The 16,611-nt window shown below is 44.8% G+C and overlaps 1 protein-coding gene across 2 annotated transcripts; it reads left to right on the forward strand.

The window, feature by feature from the left end:
* The first annotated feature begins 379 nt into the window (after nt 1-379).
* Nucleotides 380-12,234, forward strand: LOC117718303 (uncharacterized). Of its 2 annotated transcripts, XM_034515916.2 has the most exons (4): nt 380-514; nt 1,435-1,492; nt 4,435-4,561; nt 8,233-12,234. In XM_034515916.2, the coding sequence occupies exons 2-4, from the start codon at nt 1,478-1,480 to the stop codon at nt 10,005-10,007; spliced, it is 1,917 nt and encodes a 638-aa protein (XP_034371807.1). In that variant the 5' UTR covers nt 380-514; nt 1,435-1,477; the 3' UTR covers nt 10,008-12,234. The 2 variants fall into 2 exon arrangements, with proteins under 2 accessions (XP_034371807.1, XP_034371926.2); XM_034516035.2 differs by lacking the exon at nt 380-514 and having other exon boundaries at nt 522-1,492.
* The last annotated feature ends 4,377 nt before the right edge of the window (nt 12,235-16,611 follow it).

Here is a 16,611-nt window from a genome sequence, read left to right on the forward strand (position 1 = left end):
AGCACTTGGGAGGCACAGGCAGGGAGGTCTATGTGTTCCATGCCAGCCTGGTTTACAGAGGGAGTTCCAGGACAGCCAGAGCTACACAGAGAAACTGTGTCTTGTGGGGAAAAAAAAAGAAAAACCACCACCACCATCATCAACAACAAAAACAAAACCGTAACTACAGTTGTCTTTCATGGCATTTTACAAATGAAACAAACAAACAAACAAACAAAACCGAAAAGCAAACTCAGGAGAACAAGCTCCCAAAAAACTATTTCCAGGAACCTAACTACCTAACTATAGTTAAAACAGCATGGAGTTTAACCAAACTTCAGCATTCTGGGAAATGTAGTCCCAGAAGAGCACCAGAGCAAAGTGTTGCCACTGAGGCATTCTGGGAATGTAAATTCCCGCTCCAGCCACTGCCAAAGTCACTTCCACTTCCGCAAACCTAGGTGGCCTGGTGTTGCTTCAGGTGGACTGAGATCCTGTGGCGTTCGTTCCGTGGCCCTGTGCGCTCGTGCTCCCGGTGTGTCTCCTCGGGGACTGAGTCCGCGGTTGGGGAGAAGAGGGAGGCGGTGGCGCTGGGCTCTGCTAGAGGTGGCGATGCTCTGGATTCCTGGACCAATCTCAGCTGCCCTTGGAGCCCAGGGTAGAGACTAGCTTTCCAGGGGAGCCTGGCACAGGAGCGGTGATGATAGATAGCCAGTGTCCTGAAGGCATGAGCAGTATGGAACTCTGGTTTTGATGTGATTCATTTATTTATTTACTTACTTAGAGAGGTAGGCGTGCCACAGCTTGTATACTGAGGTGATCAGAAGACAACTTTTGGGAGTCCACTCTCTCTTTCCACTGTGTGGAGTCCAGAGACTTGAACTCAGCGGATCAGTTTCAGCTACAGTCACCTTTACCTGCTGAGCTATCTCCTGAGGCCAAAGTCCCCTCTCCCTAACAGAAGCTTTAGTTTTTATTGGTCGTTATCTTTATACACGTGGGAAAAGAGACTTTGTGGAGATTCTTGAAAATGAGCAACGCTTACTAGTAACTAAGCCTTTTACAGCAAGACAGAAAGAGGGATAATTTCACTCCCATGTATGGAAACAATAATATGTAAGATAGCTGTCACAATGGACAGATCTTTCTGAGCGTGGTGGTCAGTCAGGACAAGCATTCATCGGAGTTCAGGGTTTCTTAAGCATTTGTTTTTCTGGGAAACCCATCACACAGGCAGCTTTGTAAAGGTAAGAGTGCCCAGCACCCCTGAAGCTGCCAGAACTAGAGAATGTGGTGAGTGAGTCTGGTAACCTGGAGGCTCACACTACCGATTAGCAGGAAGTAGGTAGGAAAGCCTGGTCAGCCCGCTCAGCCCTTGGGGCTGATGGAGAAGCTGAGGAAGCCATGTGGACCGACTGTCCTAGCAATGTTCTCACGAAGCCCTTCCTCCCCCAGCTTGCTTCCCAGAGCCCTGCCTTGTCTCAAAGAGAAGACAACAATGACCAAGTTACAGGTAAGTCGGGCTGCTTCCCCATTCCACACAGAGCTAGGGATTGGAAACAGGACCCCTGCATGCTGGGCAAGTGCTCTGCAGTGGAGCCTCTCTGAACTGCATGGAGTAAGAGGGGACGTTGCTGAGAAGAAAGGGCTGGAAGGAGGAGGATTAGAGAGGACAGTGGGGACATGTGCTCCAAGTGCACTGCATATGGGAAAGTGTAAAAGGATGAATAAAATATATTGAATTAGAGAAAATGGGCTGGAGAGGTGGCTCAGTAGTTAAGGGCACTGGCTCGGTTTGTTCCCAGCACCCACACCTGATAATTACAGCTGACTGTAAAGCCAACTCTGGTGGATCCAGCGGCTGTGTGCTCTGATGGAGACACACCCGCAGCCTGGAAACTCAGCTCATGTATTAGACACCACTGAGCACCCAGGAGTCAGGATTCAGGAAACTGAAGCATGAATACCAATGCAAAGGGTGTGTTTTACACGGTGTTCAGCCAAGCTCTCCAGCTACGCAGTACCATCAGTTCCCGGGAGCAGATGCTTGTTCTGCTACCAGCAATGGTGATTTTCCCAGCACCACACCTGATAGCTTACCTCTAAGGATCTAGCACTCTCTTCTGGTCTCCCAGGGCACCTGCACACATGTGCACAGACACAGGGCATGCACATATATTAAAAAAAATTAGGTTGACTTACATTTTATAAGTGACATCATTTTTCACAGTTTGCCTAATTTTATTTTACAAGTAAGTATGAGTTCTCCGTACTCACATTTAAGAATTTTTTCATTTAAAACTTTTGCATTATTGTGTGTGTGTGGTTTGTGAGCATGTCAAGACATGATGTTGACATCAGAGGACAGCTTTCAGGAGTCTCTCCTCTTCAACCTTCTTGAAGTAGCATCTCCTGGTTTGGGACTCTGTGGAGAAAGGCAGACCCCTGGTGCTCATTTTCAGCCATCCCAGCCTAATTGGCAAGTTCCAGGCCACTGCAAGACCCTGTCCTAAAAACAAACAAAACACTGTAGAGAGCTCCCGAGGAAGGACAGCAGAGGCTGTGGTCATGCATGTGCACGCTCATGAGCCTAAGCGCGCTAACACGAGTGCAAGCATGCGTGCATGCATACATACATGCACAAATCGCTGGTCACCCTTATCTCCTGCACCGGGCATCCTGAGCATTCATTTACTGAACAACCATAGAGCGTCTGGCTGCCGCCATCTGCATGGCTTCTGTGGTTGATTCAACTCAGATGACTAAGAAATGAAGAAAGGACAGACTCACAGACATGTGTACAAACTTGAATCAAATGAACCGTGTCCTCTGATAGAGACACACCAGCAGCCTAGAATGCAACACATGTATCATACCACACTGAGCACCCGGGGCCATGATTCAAGAAACTGAAACATGAATACTAATATAAATGGGTGTGTCGTACATGGTGTTACCCAGCTCTCCAGTTACCTAGTACCATCAGTTCCAGGGAGTAAATGCTTGTTTTGCTAACAACAGTGGCTATATTCTCTGTTAATTTGTAGGCAGTAAGTATCCCTGATTCTCTGTATTCTGGCCTAACCTGGATACTTTAAAAATCTTGGGTACTTTGGTAAGTGATTAAAAATAGCAGCTCATCTGAAACTTTCACTTACTAAATTAAATTTTGTTCTATACTTATTGTGTGAATATGGAGGGTGCGTTTTAAATAAGTCCCTTCAGGGATATTGGAATGGAGATACTGTTATACAGATGGAGAAACTGAGGCACAAGAAGTAGCCTAAGCTCATCAGGCCAGAGCTTCAAAGTGTGAACCAAGATCCATAAGGTTTTCCAGAGCCTGTGCTCTCACCTGTGACCCTAAATGAGGTTACTGTTGGCAGAAGTGTGTTCCTGAGAACAGAATGAGCTGCTTGTGTGTTCTGCAAGGTTCCTGAAGGCCTATGTCTTAGTCAGGGTTTCCTTTTTCTTTCTTTTGCCCCACCCTTGAGACAGACTTTCGAGCTGTAGCCCTCTCTGTCCTGGCATTCACTATGTAGACCAGGCTAGCCTCGAACTCAGACATGATTGTGCCTCTGCCTTAAGAGTGCTGGGATTAAAGCCATGTGCCGCCACTGCCTGTCTTAGTTAGGATTTCTATTGATGCAACAAAACACCATGACCAGAAAGCAAGTTGGGGAGGAAGGAGTTTATTAGGCTCACACTTCCTTATTGTTGTCCATTATTAGGAAGTCAGGGCAGGAACTCAAACAGAGAAGGAACCTAGAGGCAGGAGCTGATGCTGAAGTCATGCTTGCTCCCCATGGCTTCGTCAGCCTGCTTTCTTAGAGAACCTATGACCACCAACTCAGGGATGGCCCCACCCACAGTGGGCTGGTCCCTCCCTCATCGACCCACCCACAGTGGGCTGGTCCCTCCCTCATTGATCAACATTAAGAAAATGCCTTAAAGCTGGACTTAATGGAAACATTTTCTTTTGTTTGTTTGTTTGTTTTGTTGTTGTTTGAGATAGGGTTTCTCTGTGTATCCCTGGCTGTCCTGAAACACTCTGTAGTCCATGCTGGCCTAGAAGCCACAGAGATCCACCTGCCTCTGCCTCTTAAGTCCTGGGATTAAAGGTGTGCACCACCATCACCCAGTTTTGGAGGTTCTATAAGAAAGCAGGCAGGGTAAGCCATGATGAACATTCTAGCACACATGCATGGCTTCTGTGTTAGGTCCTGCCTCCAGGGTCCAGCCCTGCTTGAGCTCCTGTCCCAACTTCCTTCCGTAATGCACAGGACTGTGGAGGTGAAAGTCTAATAAACTTTCTCCCCAGCTTGTCTTTTTGTTCATGGTGACTTGTTCTCGCCTTAGAAACTCTAACTAAGACAACAGGCTTAGTGTGAACAGATGCTCAGGTCCTAGTGACATCGGGGCCGGAACTGAGGTGGCATGTGTTTGCTGTCACAGGAGGCAGTGACATTCAGGGACGTGGCCGTCATCTTCAGTAAGGAGGAGCTGAGGCTGCTGGACGCCGCCCAGAGGAAGCTGTACCAGGATGTGATGCTGGAGACCTTGAGGAACCTCCTGGCAGTGGGTGAGGACGGTCCCCTGTGTCCCTGGCAGTGTCAGAAGCTCACATCCTATGTGTCTGTTGCACTCCACTGCTTTCTTTTTACGTTTATTTAGTTTGTTCTTTTTGAATGTATATCTGAATGTGTTGTCTGTATGTCGGTGCACCACATTCATTTGTAGTGTTTACAAAGGCATGAAGAGGGCACTAGATATCCTGGATCTAGCCTAACAGGTGGTTTTGAACCAGGATGTGGGTGCTGCAAACCCAATCTGTGTCCTCTGGAAAAGCAGCCAGTGCTCTGAATCAGTGAACTGGCTCCTCAGCCTCCAGTTTATTTTTTAAAACTGTATTTTACACATACATGCTATGCTTTAAATAAAAGTTTTAAACATTCTTTTCGAGTGTAAATATCTCTCTGTGTGTGTGTGTGTGTGTGTGTGTGTGTTAATCAATGCCATAATCATAGCATCTCTTATAAAGGAAAGCATTTAATTGAACTTGTTTGCTGTTCCTAAGGTTTAGTCTGTTACTGTCATGGTGGAGAGCATAGCAGCATCCAGGCCAACACGGAGCAGAGAGTTACTGTTCATTCAGATCTGCAGAAAGCAGGAAGAGAGAGACACTCAGCCTGGCTTGAGTATTTGAAAGGCCAAAGATCACCCACTCTGATATTTCCTCTACCTCCAGATCCCTGTCACGCCACTCCCTATGGATCAAGCATTGAAACACATGAGTCAGCTGGGCAGTGCCGGGCAGTGGTGGCGCACGCCTTTAATCCCAGCACTTGGGAGGCAGAGGCAGGCAGATTTCTGAGTTTGAGGCCAGCCTGGTCTACAGAGTGAGTTCCAGGACAGCCAGGGCTTCATAGAGAAACCCTGTCTTAAAAAAAAAAAAAAAAAAAGAAAGAAAGAAAGAAAGAAAGAAACAAACAAACAAACACATGAGTCTATGAAGCCCATGCCTATTCAAACCGCTCCACTCCACTCCCTGGCCCCATAGGCTCGTAGCCATAGCAGGATGCACAGTGCATTCAGTCCAGCCTCAAAAGTCTCCATATCACAGTTGCAACCCCATTTAAAAGACCAGAGTTCAATGTCTCCTCTGAGACTCACACAGTCTCTTAACTGTAACCCCCTATAAAATCAAAATCAAAACGCAGATGATGCCAGGAAGTGGTGGGGCATGCCTTTTGTGGGGCATATTTTCCCCACAAGTTGGGAGGAGCTAAGGTGGGAGCAGTAAGGAGAGGGAGAGGAGCTAGGGGAGGGAGTGGATGCCACGGATGACCACTCATGTACTGAGAGCAGTTTTGGGTAACAACTTATATCTAGGTTAGTTAATTGGTTTACACTTCTAATTGTGTGGACATTTTGTTTATCTGAGCATTAGCAAACATATAAAGCCTTTGGATAATTTAAGCATTAGAGTCTCATTTTCTACTGGGTATTTCGTGGATAGCAGGATGGTCTGGGCTCAGCCTAGCCTTGTGGAGACAGTGTGGAAGATTGGCAGAGCCATCTCCTACGCTGGCATCTTGTGGGTGGCAGGGCCAGTGTCTCTGGCCGCCTGAGCTGGCCTCCTGAGCCATGTGGCGGTGGCGGCCTCAGGCCTAGCCTAGTCGGGAACATGGGGGATCCATAACACAAGACTGATCGGATGCCACTGTTTCAAATATTACTGAAGCAGCCTTAAATCCCAGCATTTGGGAGGCAGAGGCAGGCAGACTTCTGAGTTCGAGGCCAGCCTGGTCTGCAGAGTGAGTTCCAGGACAGCCAGGGCTTCACAGAGAAACCCTGTCTCGAAACCATCACTGCCTCCCCTCACCCAAAAAAACCAAAAAACAAAAAACAAAACCAAACAAATGACATAATCCAGCATACAGCACATCGGCACAGACTGTACCTTCTAAAAGGGAGGAAAGGGAGCTTAGTGAGGAAATACTGAACAAACAGGAACAGAAACCATGAAAGTGAACTCCAAACTCTGCATCCCCATGACTGAAGTCACAGCGTCCTGCAGCTCCCAACTCCTTTCAGCTCCGTTGACTGGAACACACTCCTTTCCCTTGGGCTGGCTCCTCTCCCTGTTAGCAGCTTTGCTGGACAGGTATCCCATTCCTCTGGCACCTCTAACCTCTTGGGGTCTCCAAGGCAATCCAGGGGTCACCTTCCCCGCTTCACACAGTGCAGGGACAGCCCTCCCACACGCCTGGCCTCCAGGGCTTTCCTTAGCTGCAGGGAGTTTCCACAACCTCTTTCCTGTATCCTTGACCCAGACAGGTAAGTACAGCCACCAAACACCCCAATACTGCTTCTGCTCTTGTGTAGGGTGCTTCCTACCCCCCAAATCGAAGAGTTCATTGTATCCCTCCCTGCCTCAGACTATTGGCTTCCCATTTTGCTCAGTAAAATCAAGTTGTTTTCTGGCAAGGCATAGCTACGTAGCCTAGAGTTGCCCAGATATTTGTGATCCTTCTGCCTCAGCTTCTGAAGCACTAGGGCGACAGGCTTCATCCACTGTGCCTGGCTGGACCTTCATTTTCCTGGGGTCTCAGACTTCATCTCTGTTCATCTCCATTTCTTTTCCTGACTTTTTTTCTCTGTCCCAGCTGTTGTTGCTTACTTCTCTCTGCCCTGTTGGAGCATTGTGACCCGCTGCCCCGCCCCCGTGTGTGTGTGTGTGTGTGTGTGTGTGTGTGCCCGCGCGCGCGCGCGCGCGCACGTGCGCGCACGCGTGCTCAGCAGTCCTCACAGGCCCCGCTCTGAGGCTTTGTTTGACATGTGTCTTCTGCTCACTCTCCACATTCTGTACTTGCCTCTGCTGGTGTCCGAGCACCATCACATGTGTTCCCATTGATACTTTTAGTTGTAGAGACACACCAAAATCCCAAGTGTTTGCACACTCTGAGTCAGGGCTCTGTGAAGCCTGTGCCCCGTCTGCAGCTGCATCCACATCCATCCCCGTAAAGACGTCTGTGTCCCTCACAAGAGCATCCCTCTCCTGACCTGTGACCCCATTCCTCTGTGTCTTTCTCCCACTGACACTAACTATTCCTGGTGTACCCAGGACACTAGGCTTAGCCCCATGCAATAACCGCCATCCTAATAGTTAGATATCACAGTACCCAGTAACCCAGTAAAATCAAAACTCTTAATGCTTATAGTTATCCAATCAGATTTATATATCAACAAATACTCAAATCCCAAGATACCCACACAATAATTTGAAAGCCAATTGAATAATGGTAAGATGCCAACACAGAATAGACAATTTATCCCAATTATCCTAACCTTTTCATATCATCTCTGCGTATGGCTAATTAAAGCCATGTTGGTTTTATGTCTGCTTCCTCTCATATCATAGATTGTACAGGTGCATTTCTGCCACACCCACCACACCTCTTTGCATGGGTTTAGTGCTTTCTTTCTATTCTGTTTCCACAGCTACATACAGACCCTGCTAGGCGGGTGTTCAGCAGAGGCTGACGGGGACCTTGAGCCGTCACTCCTGGGCTCAGTTGAGGCTTGCTCTCAAGTGCACGTGTTCCTTGCTGTAGCTCACTGGTTCCCAGAGCTCTCCCACATTCATCCTTGATGCTGCTCTCTAGTTAATGTTTCCAGAGAGAAATGAGGACGCACGCCTTCAGTGTCCCCATCCTTACTGATGTCACCTTCTGTTCTGTATTTTTTCAGGAAGCCAGAGTCCAAACAAGATAGAGACTCTTCATGTGACAGGAGTAAGGTGCCTTTCACTGAGGAGGCTTCCATGCTGTCAAATGACAAGCCATAATGTCAACAAACTGGTCAGAACTCCAGAAGACGTAATAAAGCATTCCCACTTCCTGGAGCAATGCCACGGGGGAGCAGAACAGTCTCCCTGGGCCTCTGAGGATGACGGCTCTCATGAGAGTCTCCCAAGCAACCATTCCAGTATTACTGAAAATCAAGGATTTCTATCTGAGAGAGCTCAGAGTTCTTCAAGTAAAACACATCTTAGTGAGAGACATGACCATTGGAAACACTGTCCTCAGACTCTGGTGAAAACGAAGTCTCAGCTGTTGGCTCTGGGTGTTGATATTCTGAGTTTCATTTCCCATCAAGATAACAATATATCACATAAAAGAGCCAAAGTCCACAGCAGCAGCGACTGTGATGAAGTCATCGATCCCGTGTCCTCCCTCACCCAGGATTGTGATCACACAGATCAGAAGGCCTACCAGTGCAGCAAGGGCCAAGAAGCCTTCATTGACAGCCCCAGTCAGGAGATTCATCAGCAGGTCCTCTTAGGAAACAAGTCCCCTGTACATAGTACACACAAGGACACCAGGCATAGCTCCAGGGTCACCATTCAACAAAGTGTTCATCCAGGAAGAAAGCGCTACTCATGTCACCAGCGTGGCAAGGCTTTCAGTCAAAGCTCAGCTCTTCAGACTCACCAGAGAGTACACACTAGGGAGAAGCCCTACCAGTGTGACAGCTGTGGGAAGGGCTTCAGCCGCAGCTCAGATCTCAACATCCACCGCCGAGTTCACACTGGAGAGAAACTTTACAAGTGTGAAGTGTGTGGGAAAGGCTTCACAAAGTGGGACCACCTCCAGACCCACGGGAGAATTCACACAGGAGAGAAGCCCTATAAGTGTGGAGACTGTGGCAAACGCTTCAGCTGTAGCTGGAACCTTCACACCCACCAGAGAGTCCACACTGAGGAGAAACCATACAAGTGTGACGAGTGTGGGAAATGCTTCAGTTTGAACTTCAACCTCCACAGCCATCAGCGGGTCCACACAGGAGAGAAGCCATATAAATGTGAAGAGTGTGGGAAGGGTTTCAGTTCAGCCTCAAGCTTCCAAAGACACCAGCGGGTCCATACAGGGGAGAAGCCATTTGTCTGCAATGTGTGTGGAAAGAGTTTCAGTCAGAGCTCGAATTTTCAGGCCCACAAGAGAGTTCATACCAGGGAAAAACCATACAGGTGTGATGTGTGTGGGAAATGTTTTACCTGGAGTCTTCACAATCACCAGAGGGTCCACACAGGAGAGAAACCATATATGTGTGTGGAGTGTGGGAAAGGCTTCAGTCATGCCTCAGGTCTGCAGACTCATCAGAGTGTCCACACAGGCAAGAAACCATTCAAATGCAATGTGTGCCAAAAGAGATTCAGTCAGTCCTCAATCCTCCAGGACCATGAGAGGGTTCACACCGGGGAGAAGCCCTACAAATGTGACACGTGTGGGAAAGCCTTCAGCCAGAGGTCCAGTCTCCAAGGTCATAAGAGAATTCACACTGGGGAGAAGCCATTCAAGTGTGAGGAGTGTGGGAAGGAATTCAGATGGAGCTCAGGGCTTAGTTCCCACCAGAGGGTCCACACAGGAGAGAAACCCTACACCTGTCGGCAGTGTGGGAAGGAATTCAGTCAGGTCTCACACTTCCACAGACATCTGAAAATCCACACCACAGAGAAAACCTAGATCTGCAGCATCTGCTGTACGGGCTTCAGTCAGAGATCACATCTAATCTACCACCAGAGGGACCACACTGCAGGGAACCCCTAGGTTTGTTCTGCAGTCAGGAGGGCTCTATGCTGCTGGTTGTTAAAAGTGTCACCAAACCCAGAGGCTTTGGGAGATACTTTATTTTGGTATTTTTCCCTAAACTCATTGTCCTATGGATCTCAGTATGAAAGAGGAAGATAGTATTTTGGAATGGACCTTCTTAGCTCACATGAAAACACTAGAGACATATATAGAAAAGGATTGTGATTTAATTATAAAAGGAAGAATTGTCAATTGCCAGGAATAAAGCCAACAGAAAATCTTTGGGCTTCACACTAATACTGAGATTGTTTCATTATGGGTAACCAATGAAAATTAGCAAAGAGCTTGTATCAACGATAGGGGAGAAATTATCACTATTCATTCTAAAAGCAAGTGACATCAGTTTATAAAAGTCTAATTCGATTCTCCCCCATATAATAAAAAGAACAGATTCCTGAAATGCTTACATATACTAATGCAAATAAGATGGGAATGACTGGTTATAAATCAGGAAAAAAATAAGCAAAGCCCCATACACTTCAGTTCAAAAATCAGAGCTGTATGCCATTCTCATGGCATCAGATTTTCCTGAATCTCGGATTATAGTTACTCACTTACAGAAAGAGTTGTTTTGCATATAGAAACTGATGAACTTATTCAGGATGATTCAAAGTTAACTTCACTGTTTTATTAAACTACAACAATTGATCAGAAATAGAAATCATACATTGTATATAACATATCAGATCCCATATGTGTGTACCTGACCCTCTAGTACATGGGAATGATGAAATTAATCAGCTATCAATAAGAAATGGACTAGAAGCTTCAGAATTCAGTAAAAAAGATCATGTTAGCAGCAAGAGTTTAAAAAGTGGATTTTCTGTCATTTGGCAACCAAACAACGAAATTACAAGAAATTGTCTTGCTTGTTCTTTATATAATTAAACTCTATTACCTGTAGGAAGTAATTTAAAAACCTACCCAAAAGAAATGACATTTGACAAATGGATATATTTCACGTGCAGAGTTTGGAAAATTAAAATATGTGTCCCATAAAAGAGTCACATACTTGGGGTTTCAGTGGTACATGCTTTAAGTTCTAAAAAGCTGATTCTACAATTGTACTTTTTTTTGAACTTATGGCAATTATGGGAATACCTGTACAGATTGAAACTGACAATGTTCCATCATATGTCTCTAGTAACGTGAAGGAAATTCTTGCATATTATAATATAAAGCATATTGCACAATCCTGTAGGTCAAGCAGTTGTAGAGAAATCTAATCACATTTTCGCAGAGATGCCTAACAAACAGGAGTAACAAAGACTCCCAGAGATAGATTACAGAAAACTCTATTAACTTTAAACTTTTTAAATGCTAATATACAAAAAACAGCTGCCGAGAGGCATTGGATGATGGAAAAACATGCTGAATAAAATCAACTTGTTTATATTAAGGATGCCCTAAATTTCAAACGGAAGACAGGAAAAATCAGGGAAGAGGTTTTGTATTTGTTTCAATAGGAGAAAACAAACTGGATTCCATCCAAATTTATAAAAATCAGATTTGACAAGAGAGACATTGCTGGAAGATATTGCTGCAGACATAAAGAAATCAAGATGATCAACAACAGGAAACACACATTGCTAATCCTTTTGCAAGGGAACAGCTCTTAGACTGGCTGATACATGAAAATGTCTCTAGCCAGAACTTGAGATATCTTGTTGGCTACTAAATCTTCAGGACTCATCACGCCAACATTTCATATGGCGTGGATGAAAATGTATTACAGTTTGGTTATTGTGGTAGTTTGAATAGGTTTGGCTCTGATGGACCCGTGTGTTTGAATGCTTGACTCATAGGAATGGAGCTACTAGGACCAGCTGTGTTGAAGGCAATGTGTCACTGTGGAGGTGGGCTTTCAGGTCTCCTATGCTCAGGCTCCACCCAGAGCAGAAGAGAGCTTCCGTCTGTCTGTCTGTCTGTCTGTCTATGGATGACAGTGACTTTCTACTGCCTGCAGATCAAGATGTAGAACTCATAGCTCCTTCTCCAGCACCATGTCTGCCTGCAGGCTGCCATGCTTCCTGTCATGATGATAATGGACTGAACTTCTGAAAATGTAAGACAGCCCCAATTAAATGTTTTATTTATACGAGTTGCTTTAGTCACGATGTCTCTTCATAGTAAAACCCAAACTAAAACAGAAGATGGTACCAGGTGACCTGGTTTGTTTAGAGGACTATGGGCGTTGGGAATTTGGAAAGCAGTGGAATGTTTTAAGTAGGATTTGATGGGCCTTATTATTACAAGCATTGGAGATAGTGGTGCTGAAGGTTATTTGAACTTAAGATGTTTCTTGGAAGAAAAATTTTAGTATGTGGCCTAGAGACAGTCCTTGTGATATTTTGATGAAGAATGTGACTTTTTTTGTTTTTTTTTTTTTTACACTTTTATGAAGAGTCTGCCTCAGATGAAGAAATTTAAAGAAAATCTCAAAACAACGTAGTTTAGATTTATCATGTGGTTCACTCTTATGAGCAGGTTTCTGATCAAGTGAGTCAACCTTGATAGGAAAAATACAAAATATATATTCAAATAGTAAAGGGGCACCCAGAAGTGGAGTGGAGCTGAATCCTGTGTTCAGGAAATATTAAATGGAATTAAAGGAGTGGTAACCTCGGGGCAAGATCCCACCCAGCTAAATTTACTGCATATGCATTTGCAGTTGAACAAGATTTAGTTATATCATGTTAGGTGTTGTTATTATTACCTGGTTATTGTTTTCATTTGAACTTTTAGTTTGGAATGAACTATAATCCAAAAGTGGAAAGCACGCCTGTGATCTAGAGGTTGAGGCTGAAAGACACACACTTTTGATCTGGGTCTTTAGACATAGTGGCCATGAAAAACTTAGTTCAAGGCATGGGGGTATATATCGTTAACCTCAGGAGAGAGGCAAGCAGATAAAGAACAGATCAAGAGTTCAAGATCAACCAGGTACAGAGCAAGTTCCAAGTAAAGAAAGCTTAAGTCCAAGCATGGTTGTACACACTTTAATTTCAGCAGTTAGGAGACAGAGACATGCAGATCTCTGAGTTCACAATAAGTCTACAGAACAAGTTCCAGGAAAGCCATAATTAGGCAGTAATGAAAATCCTCAAAAATTGGTTGAGATGTGCTGTGGATAGCCCCAATCTCATGTTTTGATGGTAGTTCCACTCCTGGGAGGGGTTGTGGAGGAGGAGTGAATCTTGTGAACCTTCTGTCCAATTGAATTTGTAAAATAAAGGCTAGAGCCAGTGATTGGGCAGTAGAAGGGGAGGTGGAGAAAAAGGTTTAGGGGGGAGCCAGAAGGGGAGGAGTCGGAAGGGGAGGAGTCAGAACAGGAAGTTGACGGGAGAGAGGCTATGGAGGAGCCGGAGGAGCCGGAGGTGGAAGGACAACAAAGGAGAAGAACATGGCCTAGAAAAACCTCAAGTTGTAAGGGATCTCATAGCTGGGGAATAGAGTAGTGCAATGGTAAATCTGCCCAATCTAGGCTTGCAGTTTATAATCATAAATATTGAGTTGTGTTTTCCTTGACCGTACTTATTTGGGTCGGAGATTTACCACAACAGAGATGTAATAGAAGAAGGTGGCCATGTTCCAGCCCCAGCAAGCAGTAGAACATGGCAGCTTTGGCTACGTGGCTCTGGCTTTGGAGTCAAGAATAGGAGGGGTTACTGGGACAACTGATGCTGGTTAGCTGGAGCTAAGAAATTAGGGATGATTAAAAAGAGACACCAGCATCACTGAGGTGAAATCTGGGAAGTGATTTCTGAGAGCACAAAGAAGATATGCTTCAGAGACAGACATCCTGCTGGCAATCATAGTTGGTAATGTGTAAGAATCACCCAAGTGGTACTGGATTTGAAGGCATGAAGGGGTCATGAAGAGCAGCTGAGGCTTGGCACTGTGAGAAGCCAGGAAAGGCCACTTGTGGAGGTACAGCCTTGGTGGCAGTTGAAGGCCCAGGACTGAAGGGGTCATGCAAAGAAGTCAAGGTTTGGCACCATGAACAGAGCCTATGAGAGGTTTTGATGAAAGTGCAACCTAGTTTCAGGTGAAGACCCCAGTATCGAGGAGATGCCAGTATCATGGATGACCAATGACAATAGCAAGAGCAGTGGGGTTGCATTTGAGATCTCCTCTTATGCTTAGTGCATCTCAGAGCTTCTTCCTGGCTGCCTGTGGATGAAGATGTAGAACTCTCAACTCCTTCTCCAGCACCATTGTTGAGTTCTGAGAATCACCGCACAAACTACTCAAACACCGATTTCAGCCTAACAGGGATGGTTTATTAAATGCACACCACAAGACTGACCAATCTGAGATGCAGTCTAGACTTGGGAGCTAAGTTGAAATGATCACTATGTCTCAGGGCCAGTTTTTATAGGCAAAACCACAGTGAGCTTATGTGCATGCACAGGAAGACATACCAGGTGGTTATCTGTGACTCAAGCTATTTTGACTAGCTAGACAGAACAGTTTTAACTGACCTTTATTCAGATTGGTCCTAAATAGTTCTTATATTTATAGAATTTCTTAAAATTAACAAGCTTGTGAGGCCGGGCGGTGGTGGCGCACGCCTTTAATCCCAGCACTTGGGAGGCAGAGGCAGGCGGATTTCTGAGTTCGAGGCCAGCCTGGTCTACAGAGTGAGTGCCAGGACAGCCAGGGCTACACAGAGAAACCCTGTCTCGAAAAACCAAAAAAAAAAAAAAAAAAAAAAAAAAAAAAAAACCAAACAAACAAACAAAAAAAAAAAACCAAGCTTGTGAGCATATCAGGGTATGGTGACCTGATATCAGTTTGACCCTGCTCTGAGTCAAGCTATTCTTCTACGTCAGCAACAATATGAAATGACTGGAAGGCATCGAACAAAATGGCCACAGCTATACTAGGGAAGCAGACTTCAATATTATGTTTGCCTGCATGCTGACATCATTCTGTCATGATGATAATGGAGTGAACTTCTGATGCTGTAAGCCTTCTCCAATTAAGTATTTTCTTTGTAAGTGTTGCCTTGGTCATGGTGTCTTGTTTCAGCAATAAAACCCAAACTAAGACATCTATACAGTCCAAACTAACCTATAAAAGAGAGAGATGCCTTTTACTTGCTCATACAAAAAGCAGAGAATCATATATAGCTGATCTGTGCACATTGCACATTTCATAAATATTTTAATGCAAAAAAATGTATATTACCTCTAAAAGTACACATGTTTACAGAACAAAAGGACCAGATACCAGTGAAGTTACAGTGTCCCTCACAGTATTCAATCTATAGGATGCTGAGTCAGAGACATTTTTATTACAGTATACTACTTAGTCCAATCTCAGACTGCCTTAATAGCAGTTTTATCAAAACTTGCTTCCAGGACTGTTAGGGAAAATTGTCACTGGCCCTCGAGTAAACAGTACAGTGTACAAGTGGAAGCTGCTATGAAGTACAAAGCAAAACAAATAGATGGTATAAATAAAAAACTGTTCTAGACAGAGAGCCAAACAGAAAGATAGTGTAAATCAGGTGTATTTCGATGATACAAAGTTATATTGCTTCACAGGAGACTCAGTTCTGTCTAACGTGGGCCCCATGGGAATTCTGGGTTCATTTCCTGCTTGGCAAAATAGGGAAGGAAGATGAGTGTGATTTTCAGTTTTTCAGTCATATTTTTCCTCTGGGGAAGAGGTCAAGATAAAGGTTTTTCTGGTTACTGGCTCAAGGATGTTCTGTTTAGGGGAAAAGGTTTTGTCTGTGTTTTCAGAAGTGACAATTAAGATATTTCTACCTCCCAGAATTATATGGATTAGACATGACAGAGGCAGGCCACCAGAAGACTCTCTATGATTTCTGTATTTTTGGAAGCTGCTTGCTTTGCACTTCCTGCATACTCAGGTAATATTTATTCCTTCTTATGTGTCTGATGGGGTTGAAGACTAGATAATTTAATTTCAATGGCCAGCTTCAACATCACAGGAGGGCCAATTGTGAAGTCAGCAATTAGTTACTCAGCAGACTGTTGAGGGAACAAAACTTAATTCTCTGGGTTCAGCAAGAAATGGGGATCTCTCTCTCTCTCTCTCTCTCTCTCTCTCTCTCTCTCTCTCTCTCCCTTCCTCCCTCCCTCCCCCTCCCCTCTCTCTCTCTCACACACACACTTGGTGCATGAAGCAAGCTCCAACAAGGTCCAAACCCTTCCCTTCATACATACATATATATACATACAATACACATACATAAATATAGACAGCCATACATATACACAGACAGACATACATATTGGATGAATGGAGCAAAGCTCCAACAACTCCAGTTTCTCCCTTAGCCCTTTTATACCCACTAAGACAAAGTTTTCTACATAAGGAGAAAATTACCTTATAGCCACAAGTTATATATTCTCTAAAAAACAATCACCACAAAAACATATTCTTCAGAAACAGATTAAAATCATTACACAAAAGGAATTTACAAAAGGATTATTGACTATGT

The sequence above is a fragment of the Arvicanthis niloticus genome, chromosome 1, assembly GCF_011762505.2.
Source record: "Arvicanthis niloticus isolate mArvNil1 chromosome 1, mArvNil1.pat.X, whole genome shotgun sequence".
Classification (NCBI taxonomy): domain Eukaryota; kingdom Metazoa; phylum Chordata; class Mammalia; order Rodentia; family Muridae; genus Arvicanthis; species Arvicanthis niloticus.